This window comes from Notechis scutatus, chromosome 3, assembly GCF_049901735.1.
Source record: "Notechis scutatus isolate UNSWTSFEM ecotype Mainland chromosome 3, rNotScu1.2, whole genome shotgun sequence".
NCBI classification, from domain to species: Eukaryota; Metazoa; Chordata; class Lepidosauria; order Squamata; family Elapidae; genus Notechis; species Notechis scutatus.
Genome location: NC_142011.1, coordinates 9,138,770 through 9,158,224, shown reverse-complemented (window position 1 = coordinate 9,158,224; position 19,455 = coordinate 9,138,770). Strand labels below are relative to the sequence as shown.

Here is a 19,455-nt window from a genome sequence, read left to right as displayed (position 1 = left end):
AGACAAATTCCTTGTGTGTCCACACTTGACCAATAAAAGTATTCTATTCTATATTCAAAGTGACAATAGAGATATTCTAAGATATTCCCAAAGCAAATCCTTTGTTCCACTAATATGGGGGATCAGACTACAAATCCTAAACAAGCTGTCTGTGTGATAGGTCAGCTAACCCATCAGTTCAGGTCTAAGTTGATGTCAACCAACATAAAGAAAAACAATTAAACTGAACCATCGTATTTTTCCTCCTTTCCCTCATTCCTGATAGACTTGCCCGACACAATGTGAATTGATGGAGGCAAGTTTAGCTATTTGATAAGAGAATAGAAATGCTTAAACAGGTAGTACTCGACTCACAATCACAACCAAGCCCAAAATTTCTATTTGCTAAGTGAGAGTTTGAGTTCTGCGCCATTTTACAACTTGGTCTTGCCACAGTTGTTAAAGTGAATCACTGCAGCTGATAAGCTAGTAACGTGGCTGTTAAGTGAATTTGGCTTCCCCATTGACTCTGCTTGTCAAAAGGCCGCAAAAGTTGATCCCATGACCTTAGGGCACAGCAATTCCCAAGCACCTGAATTTTGATATTACGGGGATGCTGCAAACATCACTGTGAAAAATTTATTAGTAGTCTGGATTTGGGTGCACAAAGGACAGAAGATCCTGACACCCTTCATCTTATGTACGAAGGGTGTGTGCTTAAGTACTGCCCTTTCTTCTTGGAGGACACCCCTAGGAGAGCAGAAACAAACAAGTTTTGAGTCCTAGAAGCTGTCTACCCCACTACCAGCCTTAACGTGAAGGTCTCTCATCTTTTTAACCCATCTTAGCGAAGAAGGAAAGTGGTGCGAAGAACTGGCAGGAGCCTGAAGGCCAAATAAAGGGAGAGGGAAGAAATGAAAGAACGTCACACTTGCTAAGTAGGTATTATTTATTAAGGCTTGTATTCTCCTAGAGGAAAAAGTTAATCTGATGCTGCTCCATTACTCCTTACATCAGAAGTAACAGACAAAGCTATATGTTCTAAATACAAGTCTAAATGATACAGCTTAAAACTTTCATTTAAATTGGAGGTCCTCTTGTGTAAATATTGTTTTTCAGAAGATATCTGCTTTCTAATATAAGTAAAAGATCCTCTACAATTAAACACGTGCAGAATCAATGTGCTAGAGCAACAGGCATGAGCACCAAGAATTCATGCTAAATTTTTGAAAACTCCGGTTGGTGGCCACTTCTTCCGACAGCTTCCTCATTCCACAAAAACATGACAGAAGATTCATTTCTTAAAACAATTGTTTTTTTTTTTTTTACTCATCCAACAGAAGAAATAGGCACACGCACACACAATCAATTTTAAACATCTGAAGCATAATCCATCGTATGAGTCTGAACTAAGATTCGAGATTAAAGCTCACCATTATTAGTATAAAATCTTAAGTGTCTTCCTTGAGAGGGTGAGTGGGGGAAAAAAGGGGGGGGAGAGATTAAAAGTAATGAATTTAATAATATTAAAAAGCAGGGGGAAATTAAAAGCCACGTTTTGCCCAAGCCCCTGCAATGTTGAACATATATTTAAAATGATTAAAAGCTACAGATAAAAGCAAAAAATTATGGTAGGAAACTTGTCAGCTTTTTCTTGCAAGATATGATACAACGCAGATGTTCACTAAAGTTCACCAATTATAGACAAAATAATTTAAGACGTAAAGTACAATCCATGAGGAATATTTCTCATGCAATATCCACAAAAAAATAACTGCAAATGATGAAAATGTACAATTGTATTTGTGTGAAATCCCATTTATACTTCTTGCATGTGAAATTGCCCCAGTGAATTACGCCTTTTTGATTTTCTGTAAGGAAGGCAGAAGTATACTTTAAAAAAAAAAATGTTTTAAAAATAACGAATGTGACAGATAAAATTGAACTTCATAAAATAACCCGAGCTTGCTAAATTAAATGTCAATACTTTTGACACAGGTTATTTCTAAAAAAAAATACAAAACAAACTGGTATTTTTGTTTCTACTTGCCATAAGAATGAAACTGACTGTGGGAATGGTGAGACAAGGGGATCTGTGGTACATAAATATAAAAGCAATGACGTTTATTGTTTAGAAACATAATTTGTGCCGCAATTAAAAGTCTTTGGAAAAAGGCTAATATTTTCAAAATCTTCAGTTGTGGATAAACTTGTTTAACCAACTTAAATTTTTTTTTAAAAAAAAAAACAAGAAATATCTTTATTAATGGATTCTACAGCATTTTACATAGAAAAGATTACAACTTAATGCATATTCAGCTGGGCAAACAAAAAACAAAACCCAACCCCTCCCACTACAGTGTACTTAAAAGATGCAAGATTTGAATTTCCCCTGCAAAAAAGAGATATTGGAGCTGAAAGCTTTATAATCTCCTGATGCCAGAATACACAGCACCAAGGCATTTTTAAAAAAAGATTCAATTTTTCATAATCAAATTTAATATCAGTTCTAGTATGTATATATATATATATAGAGATATGTATATATATATAGCAAACCATATATGCTTATTCTTATTGTTTATTTTGATTCTGACGTTCCTGCAAAGAGAAAAACAGGAAATTAGAATGTGAAAACCCAATAAAAACTCTTTATCCGTCCTAATTTTTTTACAAGCCGCGTCACCCTAAAACAATGGGATACCCAATCTTTTAAAATATGTTTTTGTTGCATGTACCCTGTGGCCTGCATATGATGTAGCAAGATTTACTTAAAATAAAAAACAAGGAAACTGCTTTCATGCCATGCTATGTTTTAAACATACCACAATATAGCTTTTCATGATAATTTTAACTCTTAAAGCTAAACTAGGATACCTAAAGTCAGTGTTTTCTGTAAAATTAAGAAATACTCCAAATACAGAGAAGTACATTTCTTTGTAAATTACAAGTAACACCTTAAAACCAGGTTTAAAGGAGTATGTTTTGTAGTTTCTAGAACTCTATGGAAAGTGACTTTACTGATGGAAAGTAATGTAATCCATGGTACATTTAACTTTGTCTCTGCTGGGGGGGTGTTCATAGAAAATAGATATGAATGGATTATATAACGCGAAAACATTTTTCCAAGAGTGTATATAAGGAACTTTAATCTTCAATGTAGCCTTCTTCTCATCAGAAATAGGTATCATAAAGTACATAGTTTCAGCACAGACCCACAAGCCTGTTATTTTAAGGGGAGAAAAACATTTTATAGTTTGGCCCAAAGGTGCTTTTTCAAAAAGCAAGGGGGCTTTGTTTTTTTCTTGAAGATGTTTCGCTTCTCATCCAAGAAGCTTCTTCAGATTTCTGTTCAGTTCAACTGAAGAAGCTTCTTGGATGAGAAGGAAAACATCTTCAAGGCAAAAACAAGAAAGTCCAGTTGCCTTTTGAAAAAGCACCTTTGGGACAGCCATGACCTGGATGACTGAGAATCTTCACAATTTGTAGTTTGGGATTTTCTTCTGTGAAAACTTTCTGAATCACAATTTTAAAAATGGTGGCTTCAATACCCTGAACAAGTGATGGCTTCTGTTTGGATGTGGTCTTCAACAAGATGGTATAGCATCTATTTCCCATTCAACATCCTCTCATTCCTATTATTTTCATGGTTTTCAAAGGGCTTAGATTAATAAATAGTTTGTCTCCTCAATTTTTTAAATGTTAAAAGGCCTTAAAACCTCTGTGAGCGAAAACCCTTTGGCTGATCAACAGGATAAAAAAGTATATATCCTAATCGAGGTAAATCATGCAAATATTTTGAAGGGTACATTAGACCTGCATGTCTTCAAGCACAGTCTCAGCCATTTGCAGGTTCTGCATCACTTCTGAAACTGAATGGGATCTTAAAAACAAGGAAATACAGTACTCGAAATCTTCCAAGTTTGCTTAGGCCGATGACTACTCCTTAGAAACAAAACTACTGCAGATGCACACTTCACTGCCTAAAGCATGTTCGTGCTAAAAAAAAAGGGCTACGTGGAAGCTTTTACATTTCAGTAACTCCAAAGCCACAATCCATGGTGATCTTTTAAGGTGAAAGAAGCAGAAAACGCTATCCAGAAGGCAAGTTTATTTTGCACCAAGAAATCTGCTTCTTTTTTCCCCCGTGGGTATCAGTTGTATGCATTAATTTATATGTCAGCCTAAATCTAATTGCTCTGTTGTGTTCTGTAAATTATTTGCAAATATTTGATAGTTACTGGTGTAGCTAAAATAACATTTTTGTAAAATAAATAATGCCATTTGAATAGAATGACCTGTCATGCCATTATTGCAATGCAAGGTGAGATCATTTTGTTCTGAGCTTCAGTGTAAACAATTTAAGCTGGTGCAAGCACACACAGAAATTCTACAAGCAAATATTCAGTTGAGAACATTCTCTTCTGTTCCTAATGGAATTTGGGAAGTAAAGATACCACCTGAAATTTCAGGTAATTCAACTAAGCTTACAAAAAGAACAGAAATACTCCAGTCTTACATTATTCCGGGGCAGAACCACATCCTTACAACTCACAAACTAATAAGTCATCTTCAATTGGACTCCACTCGTGATGACATATACTGCAGTATTTCTGCCACTTTCTCAGGGTGATATGAAACTACAGGTAGTCCTTGATTTACAACAGTTCATTTGGTGACCATCCGAAGTTACAATGGTGCTAAAAAAAGTGATTCATGACTGTTTTTCACATGATCGTTGGAAGCATTTCCATGGTCACACGATCAAAATTTGGATGCTCAGCAACTGGTTCAAATTTAATGACAGGTTCAGGGGTCCCGTGATCCCCTTTTGCAACCTCCTGACAAGCAAAGTCAATGGGGAAGCCAGATTCACTTAACTACCTTGTCACTAACTTAACAGTTGCAGCGATTCACTTAACAAGAAAGACATGGCAAGAAAGGTCATAAAACAGGGCAAAATTCACCCAACCAGGATCTCACTTAGCAACATAAATTTGGGGCTCAACTGTGGTTGTAAGTGAAGGAGTATCTGTAGTTTGCCTTTGCTTTTTATCTATATGTGCCAGTCAGCATACATCTCCAATTTTCCAGTTAATGTGATATGCACATAGGAAGCTAAGTCAGCCATACTTGATTAGATGCTGCAATCTACCTGGGCAACGTGTAGACCAAAGAGCTCTTAAAACCAGTAACTATAAGCCTGACACCAGTGGAAAAACTGCAGCTGAGATACAACATAGTGCAGTGGAACCAACCATTTTTAACAGCAGCTGATAAAAAGAAATTAATTCTGTAAGCCTAATAGGCACCTAACTGTGGCCGATTAATATAAATATACAGAAACATTTCCCAGATCTCACTTTTAACAATGAACTCAGTGTCACAGCAACTCTTGTTTACTCACACTTCTGACTTTTGTGCTTATTTTACCCTCCATTTTTATTTTACGCCAGGTACCTGAGAAAACTCATGAGTTCTACCATAATGTGGATTTGCAATTACTATTTTTTAAAATAAGGATAAATTCTTATGTTCCAGCATTTTGGAGAAACTAAACAGTCTATGCTTCTATTTTGTGCTATGGCTTAGTTATTAATGACCTTAAAGAGATATTTGATAAATCTCATTTACAGGTGAATTTTATAATCTTTATAGTGTTTTCCTTTTAAAACCTCAATGGTTCTTTTGGTTTTGGTTAAATCTATCATTGCCACAATGTTTCATTGAGGATGCACTATCATATTGTATTAATAATGTTACAATCAATCAGTTTTACACATATTAAAATAGATCCTATAATTGAGAAGTACACTAATATTTTTTTTCTAAATAGGAGTATTGTGCAAAATTTCAAATTCAAAATACTTCACGTCAAGATAGAATCAATTGTTCTGTGTTTGAAACGGGCTTGCTCAATAATTCTGAAAGCATAATGAGCTTGAGACACCTCAAAAAAGGTTGAAACAGACCACTTTGAACATCAAATAATTGCTTTTGGACAAAATGTGGCATTCTGGATTTGTAAGGTTTTGCATGCCTGTGCTAAGGAGATACCAATATCCAATTTGTGTAAAAAGGCTTTCATTTCCACATGGATACTTTTTAAGCCCTTCCTTCAAATAGCAGCCAGAATATCCCATGTAAGGAACAAAAAACTGCCAATTGTGAGTTTCTTTCTTGCACTCCTCTTTAAAGTAGAAACACATCTAGCTCTTGCATGGATGAGCGATTTATATTTCACTTACAGGTAGTCCTCGACTTATAACCGTTTAGTGACAGTTCTAAGTCACAATGGCACTAAAGAAAGGGACTTATGACCATTTTTCATGCTTATGACCATTGCAGCACCCATGATCACCTGATCAAAATTCAGTCTTATTTATGACAGTTGTGGTGTATTGGGGGGTCATGTGATCCCTTTTTTGTGACCTTCCGACAAGCAAAATCAATGGAGAAGCCAGATTCATTCAACAACCACATTGCTAATTTAACAATTGCAACAAGAAAGGTCATAAAATGGGGCAAAACTCACTAAACCAATGTTTCACTTAGCCACAGAAATTTTAGGCTCGGTTATGGTCGTATGTCGAGGACTACCTGTATTTTCCTGTATCAGCCTACATCCATTACAGCACTGAAAACTAAGCCATATTTAACAAAGCAAACACATCTCAACTTTTTGGCCTATTACAATAAAGCAGGTTTTAAAAAAAGAAAGTGGTAGGGTTGAAGCCTTGTGGGTTAAATCTGAAGAACACGCAATATCTACCTTCGAAATAAGTTTCCTTTAAAAAAAAAAAAAAAAAAGGACAGTCCCTTTGCAAACCACTCAACTCCCATTTCACCTCCAGGGTGGACTTCTTCCCCCAACTGAATTAAAATGTTCTAAAGCCAGTTTACCTTTCGTACCACTTCTTCCTCCTCCTGGCGCTTTTCGTAATGGGAAAAGTCATCGAAGATGGAGGTCGTGTGCTTGTACATAGCAATAATTTTAAGCACTTGCTTCGCTTTTTCTAAGGGCACCTCCTGAGTGTCACGGGAGTTTGTCACTGGCTTGTTGTCATTGTTCTCCAGCCTGATGTGTCGAAGCTGGTTGTTGGGAACATCTTTCACAAAGATCCACTTGACGTCAAACTTCCCCTTCCATTTGTCCTGGGACCACACGCCGGCACTGGTGCCGTAGTCCACCGACGACTTCATTTCTGCTACGCCACAAAAATGTCCACTGCCGTTGACGCTGAAGAGTAAATAGACCGGGCCTTTACTATTCATCGAGCGGAACGCGCTGTCCAAACGTTTGTTGCCATGTTCTGTGCTACACCAAATGGAGTATTTGATGGAACGGTGGATATCGTCCTCGGAGTAACTCTTGATGATGAATATGCGTCCGTTTTTGAGGTTCCACTCGAAATCCTTGGGGTTGTAACTGTGAGCAGCCTTCAGTTTTTCGAGAACGGGGTGGGACTCGCTGCCGGCTCCTCCTCCACTAGGGATGGTGTTCGCTGGAGTATTCCCGGGTGGGTTGCTTTCATTACCGGTTCCTACGCTTTGGCCAAAAGCTGCATTGCGGTTGCGGGGTGCCACCCATCGGTTTTGAGGGGGCGGCGGCTGAGGGTTCTGGTAGGGCAGCTGGGTCAGCGGGGGCGGCTGGGCTGGAATTGGCTGAATGATCTGTGGCTGTGGGATGGACTGAGGAGAAGGGATCGGTTGTTGAGGAGTCGGGATTTTGGGCATGGGGCCTTTATTGTCCCAAGTACCTATGTCCATGTTATGTTTGATAGGCGGCGGAGGCAAAGCCCCTCCTATTACAGGCCCGCTTTTCACTTTCATTTTGGGTTGGGGCTTTGCAGGTTTGCTAGCAATAGCGGCCCAAGAGGTTGGCTTTGATACTGGCAGGTTGAGATTCGATCCGCCATTGCCGGACAATGCATTCGCCATCCCAGCACTGTTTACCACCGAGCCTACGGTTTTCACGGCAGAAGCCGTGACGTCCCCGCCGATCTTCAGTCCAACCATTCCCTGTTCGATGCTATTCATTCCGGGCGCTTTATTCAAAGTATCGTTATGAAATCCCGTTTGCCCGTCCACAATCGTACCCCCAAGGGAGCTAGGTGGGTAACTGTAACTGCTTCCGTAAGCCGAGTTCTGGGTCTGCTGCCCCTGAGAGCCACTCGTTCCCCATGCTGAGAAAGGAGGGTTTTCAGGGAAAAAATTAAACCGGTGTGGATAAATGTTGTTCCCCAGTCCGCCAGGCTGTCCAAACACAGCATCGTGCATGAAGTGATGATCGCCATTACTCAGCTGTCCATAGGGTGTAAGGTATGGGATAGGAGGGTCTCCTCCGGTTGACCAGGGAGCTTCACTCAGAGAGTAGGGAAAGCTAATAGAAGGTGGATAATAACTGGACAAGTAGGGATCGGTCATTGATGGATAGCTGTTGCTCTGTTAAACGACAAAGCCGCAATTTCAGTTTACCACATTATTTAAAGTCGAAAAATATTCAGGAAAGTTCAAATCCACTCTACAATATAAAAGACTATGAGGTTCTTGGGTTCTCTTTTATTGATAAAAGACTTTAAATGCCTTAAAAACATGAATACATGTCTCTTGCTTCTTAACTCTTTCAAAATTAAGGCAGGACAATTCTTTCACATGGTTTCTCACTGACTACTTCAAGGATTCATCACAAGATCACAAAGCAATTTGAATAGACATGTTTTGTTTGAAAATCTGCAGTTCAGATAAGTGAGAAGTTATTTTTAAACTTCTTTCACAGTACAGTAATATGTTAGAGCTAAATTAATTTGACTGTTTTTGAACTGTTCTCAAACATATAACATTATGCAGTTATATTAAATCTTAGTAAAATCAAATATTTGTAGATTGACTAAACCATGTACTGATCTGAAACAAAATCTGTGCAAATTATGCATTTTAACAAAAAGAACCTGAAGACTAAATGCAGACTCAAGTGCGTTCATATTAAGGAATATAATAAAAATTCCCCATTTGATTTATTAATCTGTCATGTTACTTAATTTTCCATAACCACACAAATTCTGGCCTTTTAAAATCATTGTCTCTTTGTTTCACGTTTTGTTTGCTCACATCATTAATTTTCTTTGCATTCCACACCCATTCTCGATTCAACTTACCTATTTAAAATCACATTGCTTAACTGTCCATTTTGCTAGCTATTTTTGAAACCATCCTTCTACTTAGTGATTCCAGTTCAATTCACCTCTAGCCTGATCCCAGCAGTGTCATTCTTTCTCAATATTTTCTGCAAATCTACCTTCTTTGCGAGGTACATTGGCTCATTTTCTGTCAATGCTCATAGAACTCTCACATTGCTTTTAAACTCCGTACCATATGAATCGGGAGTCTTCGTGTTATATCATGTAGCCAGTGCTATCTTCACTCAATCTCTCTGAAAGCTTACCTCTTCTGTTCACCTTTTTCTACAGCTTGAAATGCTCCCCAGTACAATGCCCTGATATGTGCTTTAGAGCAGAGTTCTCCAATGTTTCTGGCTTTGCGGACTGGGGTGGGGAGGGGGGATGGTTCCACGCAAGCGGCCAGCAAGCCCACACGCAGCTCCATTTGCACAAATGGCATGCATGTGCGCCTGCTGCTCACCCAAATGGAACATGTGCACGCTTCTTGTGCAAGTGAGGATGCGTGCACATGGGTGTGTGCTCACTGGCCATTTCTGCAGCCCAGTTGCTATCCCCTTGCAGCCACTAGTGGGCCACGGACCATAGCTTGGGGGGGGGGGGGCTGCTTTAGAGGATTGGCTTAACCTTCAAGGTAAACCCGAGCAGTACATGGAATGGAAAATTTGAGCGGATGCTGTTCTATCACTATTGACTACACAGGGGTGTCAAACTCGATTTCACTGAAGGACACATTAGGGTTGTGTTTGACCTTGGGGGGGGGGAGGCTGGTGGGGCCAGGGGGCACGGCCAGCTGGATGTCAGTTGTGTCGGGGGCACCTGTGGTGCCCAAGCGCTCTGCCAGTAAAAATGGGCTTCCAAGCTTTTTTTTGGCTGCGACGGCTTCCTACAACCCTCTGCCAGCAAAAATGGAGCTCGAGGGCTGCCTGCAGCCCTCCTGAGCTCCCTTTGCATTGGCAGAGCCACCACGGGCCACTCCTTTGCTGTTTCCAGGGCAGCCCCACAGGCCAAATCTAAGCACCCCACGGGCCAAATCCAGCACAGGGGCCTTGAGTTTTTCACCCCGTACTACACATTAGTTTTTCAGAAGACTATTATATCCTTTGAATGGGCATACACACACAAATCTTTCAAAATTGCGTACCGTTAACCCCTTCTGGGAAACTGAAGCCCATTTTAGTCAATTATTGACTACCAAAAATATAGAAGGCAGTCATAAGACAAGATACACAGTCAAAATAGAGTTCTTATCATTAAGAAGAACCTATCGCATCTGGCAGAAGAGGGGTGCTATGGGTGCCATCTGCCAAAGAGCTACGTATTGGGTGGAACCCAAGAGGTGGGCTTTTTCTAAATTGGTGCCCACCTTATGGAATATCACGACTCCATGTCATAAACCTGGTTGTGTCATCAGGCCTGGGGACCCCAAGGAACTGGTGAGGTGCTGAGTGATTCCATTAAGCACCCCACGGTTTTTTGCCTTTCAATAACATTTTTAAATTCTTTGTACTTGTACCACTGTTTTATGGTTTTTATTGTCAGGTTTTTCATGAGGTGGGTAGCCATATAAATATGATCAATAAACAAGCCAATAAAATTTGAAATAGGAAGTCCTAAAGCTGGATTACAGAGTAAAAAGATACTATATAATTTAATAAAAATTGGAAATATCAAGTTAATCCTGATCCAGTCAATCCAATTTAATATTCTAAAATGGTAACAGTTTCAACTTTAACTCACAAGAAAAATAGTTTTACTTTGAAAATGAGTACTGTACAAAGAATTCATAAAATTCAGGGCTAATGTGGATTTACTTAAGCCAGTACTATTATTATAAATTCAATGAGAATAATATGTATTCAACAAGGATAATATGAATTATAAGTGGCGTTTGATTGTGTCTGTGCTAGAAAAAAATCCTTTTAAACAAATTTCACTGCTTCCAACTGACAAGTTTAAAATCCCTTTTAAAAAATCAAATCACTTTTCAGGCATATAGACTAACCTGATTTGACTGTCCAGAAAGATAAGGCTCAAAATCATTGTCATGCACTGTATCCTTCTGATGAAGTGAACCATTTTGCACTGAAACAAAAGAGCTGCAATTATAACAAGTATACTTTGAAGTTTCAGTAAAGATCTGTTTTCTAAAGTATGACAGTATACACAAATAGAACTGTTTTATTTCTATTTAGAGAGGGGAGGGAAAGGTCAGATTTCAACAGGATGAAAAACACTTCCACATGCCCTCAAGATACCATTGTTCCTTATAAAAACTATCTAAATGACAGTTACTGAATACCCCACAAACAGGTTTTTCAACAACCAGCAACAGAGTTTTGTTAAGATCATGAGTAAGACTCTCAGAATGAATTAAAATGTACTTGTCCAGGAAAGGAAAGCTGGAGTATTTAGTGTAAGCAGGAAGCCAAAACTGAGAGGCCTTCAAGTCAGCTAGCATGCCAGAAAAAAGATCAATAACATGCTGAATGAATGGCCTTTATAAAGCTCAACCCCTGAAGGTGACATGGATTCTGTATATTGTATAGCACTTGTTAGGGGCAAGTTAAATAGACTTCTGTGTTTTTGATGATATGCACCTCATTATTTAGTAACTTGTAATGGTTTCTGCAACCTTTTGAATTTCACTCTAATAAGCTTTTTACATGTCCTTCAATGTGATAAATCATTAGCACATTTGTTTTTTAACAAAACACAAGCTGCCAATCACGGACCACATCCTGTTGCCAATCATGGATTACATTCTGTCATAACAAATAATGAAGACGAATGCTAGACATGCTCTTATTTCACTCAAGACCCCAATGTGATTTTTAAAAAACTTCTGATTTATCTTTGAATTTAAATTGGTTGTTTTAATGTTTTTTATGTATTTTTATTGCTTTATTAGGTATGCATGCCACCCAGTATCCTCATGTGAGACGGGCAGTTATAGGAATGAGATTAAATAATTTACATATGTACAGAAACATATACAGAAATTCCAGAGTATAAACTATACAGAAAGTTGCTAACCAAGAAAAAATGACAGCCATTAATAAAACTGCTTATTATGCATGCTGCAATCATCAGAAAAGTATGATTTATGTATATTATATTGATCATTAACATTTACGTAGTCGTCCTCATTTAGTGACCAATGGTACTGAATAAAAGTGACTTTTGACCAGTTTTACACTTAAGACTGCTACAGCACCCCCGTGGACACATAATCAAAATTCAGATGTTTGGCAATTGACTTATATTTATGACGGTTCCAATGTCCTGGGATCATGTGATCTCCTTTTGCAAACTTCTGATAAGCAAACTCAATGGGGAAGTGAAATTCACTTAACTGTGTTATTAACTTAACCACACTGATTCACTTAACTTTGGCAAGAAAGGTCATAAAATGGGGGCAAACTTACCATCTTGCTTATCGAGAGAAATTTTTGGCTCCATTGTGGTCGTTACATTGAGGACTACTTTTATGTACATTGTGTGCAGCTGAATTTATTGTGCTAATTAAACTTTAGCTTATGGAATTAAATTTGCTCCAGTGCTATTGCACTGAGGAATAATTTGATTTTAATTCTATGTTACTTCATTTTGCATATGTAGTTTATATTGCGTATTGTTAAAGAAAAGCTTAGTTAACAGTATGAAATAAGCAATTAAACTATGCCATAAATATAAACACAACCATCAGATACTTTACTTTTTTAATATATATATTTTAATAATATGTTTTTTAAACATATACAGGTAGTGCTTAACTTACATTTCTTTTAGTGACAGAATTTACAACAGCAATGAAAAAATTGACCTACGACTGTTTTTCCCATTTACAACCATTGCCGTATCCCTGTAGTCATGTGATCAAAATCCAGATGCTTGGTAACTGACTCCTATTTATGATGGTTGCAGTGTCCTGGGGACATGTGATCACCTTGTGTGACCTTCAACAAGGAAAATCAATGGGGAAGACAGATTCACTTAACAACTGTGTTACTAACTTGACAATTGCAGGGATTCCCTTAAGAACTGTGGCAAGAAAGGTCAGAAAATGAGGCAAAACTCACTTAACCGTTTCACTTAGCAACAGAAATGCTGGGCTCAATTGTTGTCGTAAGTCGAAGACTACCCATACATGTATATGCTACAAATACAAGGTTAATTTTTTTTGAAAGATTAAAATTCCACATTATCTACAAATGTAAACATAGAATCTTTCATAATAAGCATTTCTTTGAACATGTAAATGTTATCTTATTTTTGCACTTTGATGCTAAAATATGAGAATTAGTTTGCTATTACTAAAAATAAGATGTACTAATTATGTCCAAATTCACAGCAGGTTTAACAGGATTGGCGATTTTGCCATTGATCTGTCTTTCAGGAACTCCCCCATCAAATACTACTATTTCAGATATAAGATCTACATCTTGCACTCCCAAACAAGTTCAACTTTTTGGAAGAAGTGCTCCCAAAATAGCTTCAGTGGGAAAAGAGGGATGATGTGTCAAGTCTCATGATTTATAATCTCATAATGTTCCAATGACAGAAGAAGGAGTTGTACTTGCAGTACAAAATTATTACTATCTTGGAAATTTATTATTTTTTACTTTTGATTTTTCTTAAGGAAAAACACTCTTTCAAAGAGAACGTTCTGACTTTTAGAAACAAGTGTCTGCAGAAAACATTATTTTAATTATTTTGAAGATTTAAGTTTGTTACAACTTGCTTTGTGAGGTTTTTATTCTGAAAAATACAGAAATTAATAAATTTTAAGATTAAATCCTAGATAAAAATCCAATAAGCTGCACAGACACTTGTAGGACTGAATGTATATATATGAATTACCTCACTGAGAATTATAAAGAAACAACAAAACACAGGCTTTTCATTTTTTAATGAATCACAACCAAACATTTGCATGAATATATTCATATAAATCTGTTATCAGAAGAACTATCTTTAAGATTAGAACATTTCTTACCTTTATTATCCTGACCTTTCGCTCTCTGTCATGCCATAGCACAGGGTACAATAAAAGAGACAAAACAAATATTTGTCATTTGTTGAGACCTCAGAATAAAGCAAACTATCATCTACTGAAAATGTGCAACAGTGATACAATATTGTATTATATATTCAAGACAAATGAGCCTGTTTAGGTATTTAAAACTAGGTAATTCTCAACCACAAGATCTTCTCTGGCTTTAACTTTACTTTCTACAAGTGTAATGTCTTTGATCAAATATAGCATGATTTTGAAAATATTTACATATATTAAATCAGCTTACTAATTGTATAATAGGGTTTCGTGGCCTTTCAGGATATTGGAAACAAATAGCCACCTGTTAATAATATAATGTAATAATGTGATTAAGGATTCAGTATTTTTTAAAGAGGAAATAAAAGGGATGGTAAGAAATTCAGAGTTACAGACTATAGGGAAAACATGTAGCCTTTCTATTCTATTCTTTCTACATATAAATATTACCATATACAATATTGATATGCAGTACATTTTGAATCTGAAATGCCTCCCAAATCTCTTTTGCATCTGAAGTGGGCATTGCTTACCACTGAGAAATGTTATGAGCACAAACTATTCTTTTTCAACAGTTGTTTTGACCATGAGTTTGAATTCAAAACTTTTCACAAATCCTTAATATGCATTTTAAGTTACCAGATAAACATATAAAAGAAAAAGGAATGGTTCTTGGAGGACCTAGAAAAGCAGCAAGCCTTGAAATATTATCCGATATGCAAGATGTTGGATTTCAACAGGGATATGCACATAGACATATGTATATGTTCTCTCAGTATATAAAGAGAAAAGGGGAGGGGGCAAAAATGTCAAGAAAAAAGTCTTGAGAAATTCAGAGAAATGTCTCTCCACACAATGAAATGGTAGCATGTAAAGAAACAAGAAATGAGAAATAAACTTAAGTACCACCTATGTCCCCTTAGGCAAGTCATGATGTCTGAGACTCCGATTTCTTAACATGTGAATTATACTATTCATTTTACAGCACCAGTAAGATTACAAGAAATAATACTGAACTATTTAAATACTACAAAGCAATTATAAGGGCAATATATACTTTTGAAGTCATGAGCAATAGTGCTTTTGGAAGTTCTCTCTTTTTTTTAAAAAAAAAAAATCTTCTTGGGATACAAAATTAGATGGGAATATTTACTCCCATCTAAAAGCCAAACTCCTAGAATAAGACTGATCTTTAAAACTGAAAGTGGGAGGGCCTGGATCTATGAAGACTGAAACAGCTGACACAAGAAGAAACAATTATAGTAAAATTATTAAACGTCTGCCTAAGGATTGATGCTCAAAACAGAAACACACCGACATCAAGTACAGTAAAGAAAATAAAAGTAGGGCCTAGAAGAGAAACAGGAAGCTAGAAGCTAGCAAGGACATTCCTAGGAACTAGTGCGGAACTAGTAACTTAAAGCTGCTCAGGACACAGAAACTTAATATCCAGGGGGATCTGGTCTTCAGTAACTAGCTAAAAATGGCTTTGGGTGGCTTGCTCCAACCTAACCCAAGAGTCCAAATTCAGATCCACCACCCAAAGGTGCGTTGTAAAATGTTGCTGATCAGGGTTTCTCTTGGACTCTGAGCTCAGCAGGAGGGTCGTCCTCTCTTTTTATATTCTGACATTAAGTGGGGACTCAAAAGCTACCAGGCCCAGTCCTCCAAAGCAGTTAAGAAAGTGAGGGGGGGTTGGGGGGGGGAAACGACACAGCCAAGCAACCCAAAATCGAACAGGGCCAGGTAATCTTTTAGGGGCCAAGAAGACTCGCACTTAACAAAGGCATGAAGGAAGAGAAGAAGGGAAAGGACGGGAGGGAGGAAGAGAAGGAAGGGACGAGAAAGCCAAAGCCGTTCGCCCAAAGAGCAGAGAAGGGGCTTTCTTCTTCCTTTGAACCTCGCTGGCTGGGTTGCTTCCTCCCCCCCCCCCGCACGGGCTTGGACTACATCTCCCATCATGCTCCCTTTGCGAAGCCTGGCTTCGATCAAGGCTGGCGGGCCGGGGGGAGAGAAAGGAAGCAGAGCGCCTTCCCCGCATCCATGGGAAAAAAACAACGCGTTATGCCCGAGGAAGGATTGGTCGAGAGCCAAGGAAGGCAGAGCTGGAGACCGGGGGGGAGAAGGAAGGAAAGAAGGGGAGCTGGGAAAAATAAAAGAGGGATGCGGCCGGGCCTTCCACCCCCTCCTATTGACTTACCTGGGGGTCAACGCTAGTGGCAGACATCTCTCATGCGCCCTGAAATAGAGGGGAGGGGGGCTGGGAGGGGGAAAGGGAAGAGGAGTGAAGGGGCGGGGCCAAGCACGAGCGCGCGCTCTCCCTCCCCGCTCCTCCTCCTCTCCCCCAAGAGAAGGGGGCCTAAGCGCACGCGCGGGGGTGCGTGGGAAGGCGGGGGCTGTAAGAAAGGAGAGCGGGAGCGTTAGGTCAAGGAAAAGAGGGAGGGGGGAAAAGAGGGCCGCGCGCACGCGCGCTGGCTCGTCCGTGCGCGTGCTCGTTTCTTTCCCTCACATCCTTCGCCTCCACACACGCACGCACAAGGAGATGAGGGAGGGGGGGAGGGGAAAAGAGAAAAGGCCAGCCGCTGCTGCTGTTTGCTGCTGCGCGCTCGCCGGTCCTTCTTCTCGCTTTCCCCGGCTCTTAGCCTCGAGACTTCTGTATCCTCGCCGCCGCCTCCCTCGCCTTTCCTTGAAAAAAAAAAAAACGGCGGGGCCGGAAGGCAAAAGGAGACTCCCAGGCAGCCGGAGGAGCCTTCGAACTCCAATGGCGGCGGAGACCGGGCTCCGGTGACGTCAACGCCTCGGCTGCGCGGAGCATGCCGGGAAGGGAAGGAAAAAAAAAAAAAAAGCAAAGGGCCACCGCGCGCTCGCCGACCAAGGTGGGGGGGGGAGAGGAAAGCATCACCTGCCGGGCATGCGCACGAACGAGATGGCCGTTACGCCGACCAGTTCTGCCCAGTTTTTAAGTTCCCGCCCAATCCTCCATGGAGGTCGGGTGATTGGCAGGCTGGCGGGTGGGATCAGGAAAGAGTCGGAGCCAATCGGAATAACAGAAAAAGCTGAGGGGGATATCATGGCCGATCTCTGTCTCCCAAAATAGCTCCATTCATGTCTAATCCCCATACTCACTTTGAGGATGGGTGTGGGAAATGGACACTTTCCCCCATGAGGCGGCTTCGTTTTTGATTGTCGCGTGGCAGGTAGAAGTTCAACCGGTGTGGCCCGGACATGTGGCCTAATGCTACCTGTTGAACTTTGATACCTCAATAGCAGAAAAAAGCCTGCCTTCTTCTGGCCTTATTAAGGAGGACCAGGCGATGGTTGAGTTCAGACAAAAAGCTCAAATCATAGTTTGTGTAACTGGATTATTGGGGTCATGTCACATCCTCTTCTGGAGAACATTAACGAGTTCCCTGATGAACATAATTATCAATTTTGTTTTGCGCCCCTTTGAGTATGATAAGCAGGACAGTACATTGTACTAAACTATGGTTTTTTTAATCATGGTTCGTTATTATCTTTATTGTCAGACTACAACATGCATACAATAAAACTGGCTGAGCCTCCCTTCGTGCACCCTCCCCCCAACACAACTCACAGTGAGGACAGAAGTCCCTAACCCAGACCCAATCTTATTACACTATCTGACCTTGTTGCACAACGCACCATCCCTGCAAGTCTATCCTACTATGTTGACATGAAGTTATTTTCCATTCAGGACTCTGACAGCCCACGGGTAGAAACTGTTCTTCACCCTGTTGGTGTGGCTGGCTATGCCTTTATATCTCCTACCGGATGATAGGAGAGTGCAGAAGTGCTGACTGGGGTGTGAGTAGACCCTGGGAATTTTCCTCGCTCTTCTAAGGCAGCGAGCCCTAGCGGGGTCATCTAGTGCAGGGGTTGCCAATCTTTTGGACCTCAGGGACCACCAAACTCATAATTTTAAATCCCGGGAACCACTAATATGAATTTTGACTGATGGCTTGCTGACGGGTAGAGACAGAGAGTAAGAGAGAGATCTGATCTAACCTCTCTCTCCACATACACACACACACACTCACACACACAGAGGCAAGGGTGGGATTCAATAACAACCGGTTCTTGGGCGTGGCCTAATTTGTGGATGTGGCTTGGTGGTCATGTGATTGGCTGGGCATTGCTTGTATGTAAATATTATAAATATTTATGTAAATATTGAATTTTTTTTATATAAAAAAGCAACTTTTACCCAAAATCAGGCAAAGCAGGCAGGCAGATTGTGTTGCTCACAGAATCACAGATTCAGAGATCTATCTTTCTGCCATCGGCTACCTGAGTCTGTCACATAAAATTTGCTTGCAAGCAAACTCACAAAATTAACTCACAACACACCATGTATGTAAATATTGAATTATTATTTTTTTAAAGAAACTTTTACCCCAAATCAGGCAAAGCAGGCAGACAGATTGAGTTTCTCACAGAATCACAGAATCGCTTAGACATCTGTGCTTCTGCCATTGGCTATCTGAATCTGCACTGAATAATAGAACCTTCAGTCCTAAGGGAGGTTCAGCTCTGCTTAAAAGCAGAGCTGAAGATCTAAAGATTAGCTAAAAAGCAAGAAATCCAATGATTTCCTGCTTTCTAGCTACTCTAAATCTCCTGGCACAGCAGAACAGCTAATGATCGGGAAAAAAGAAAGGAAAAATAGCAACTTAGCAGGCAAATTTGCCAGGTAAGGAGTGAGTGGGTGGGGACGGTTCCCACAGGCCATGTGGGCAGCGCAGCCTTGTGTTCCCGGGCAGCCTGGATTAATTGCTTTGGGGGGGTGCTCTGAAGGTGACATTTCTCTGCAGACCACCAAAATTTTCTCACGGACCACCAGTGGGCTGCGACCCACCAGTTGACGACCACTGATCTAGTGGTATCAAGGAACAGCCCATGATGTTTTGTGCTGTGCTCACAACCCTCTGTAATGTCTTTTTATCCGTGGCTGTCAAGCCAGCATACCACACCGTAATGCAATATGAGAGGACGCTTTCTATTGTGGACTGGTAAAAGGAGGTCATCAGTCATTCTTCCACTTTATTGTTTCACAAGACCCTAAGGAAATGGAGTCTCTGTTGGGCCTTTCTGGCCACCTGGGTTGTGTTGATTTTCCAGATGAGATCTTTGCTGAGGTAGACTCCCAGGAATTTAAAGGAGGAAATTCTCTCCACACAGGCCCCCTCAGTGTAAAGTAGGGTGGGTTCCTCTCTCTTCTTC

At 39.9% G+C, this 19,455-nt stretch overlaps 1 protein-coding gene across 2 annotated transcripts; it reads right to left on the bottom strand.

The window, feature by feature from the left end:
- Positions 1-910: 910 nt before the first annotated feature.
- On the bottom strand, positions 911-17,009 carry YTHDF1 (YTH N6-methyladenosine RNA binding protein F1). 2 transcript variants are annotated; one of them, XM_026683404.2, is made up of 5 exons: positions 16,415-17,009; positions 14,158-14,182; positions 11,164-11,243; positions 6,883-8,424; positions 911-2,580 (listed from the first exon to the last, which is right to left on the bottom strand). In XM_026683404.2, exons 1-5 carry the CDS (start codon positions 16,439-16,441, stop codon positions 2,554-2,556), a joined length of 1,701 nt encoding a protein of 566 aa, XP_026539189.1. In that variant the 5' UTR covers positions 16,442-17,009; the 3' UTR covers positions 911-2,553. The 2 variants fall into 2 exon arrangements, with proteins under 2 accessions (XP_026539189.1, XP_026539190.1); XM_026683405.2 differs by having other exon boundaries at positions 11,164-11,257; positions 16,415-16,980.
- Positions 17,010-19,455: the final 2,446 nt, after the last annotated feature.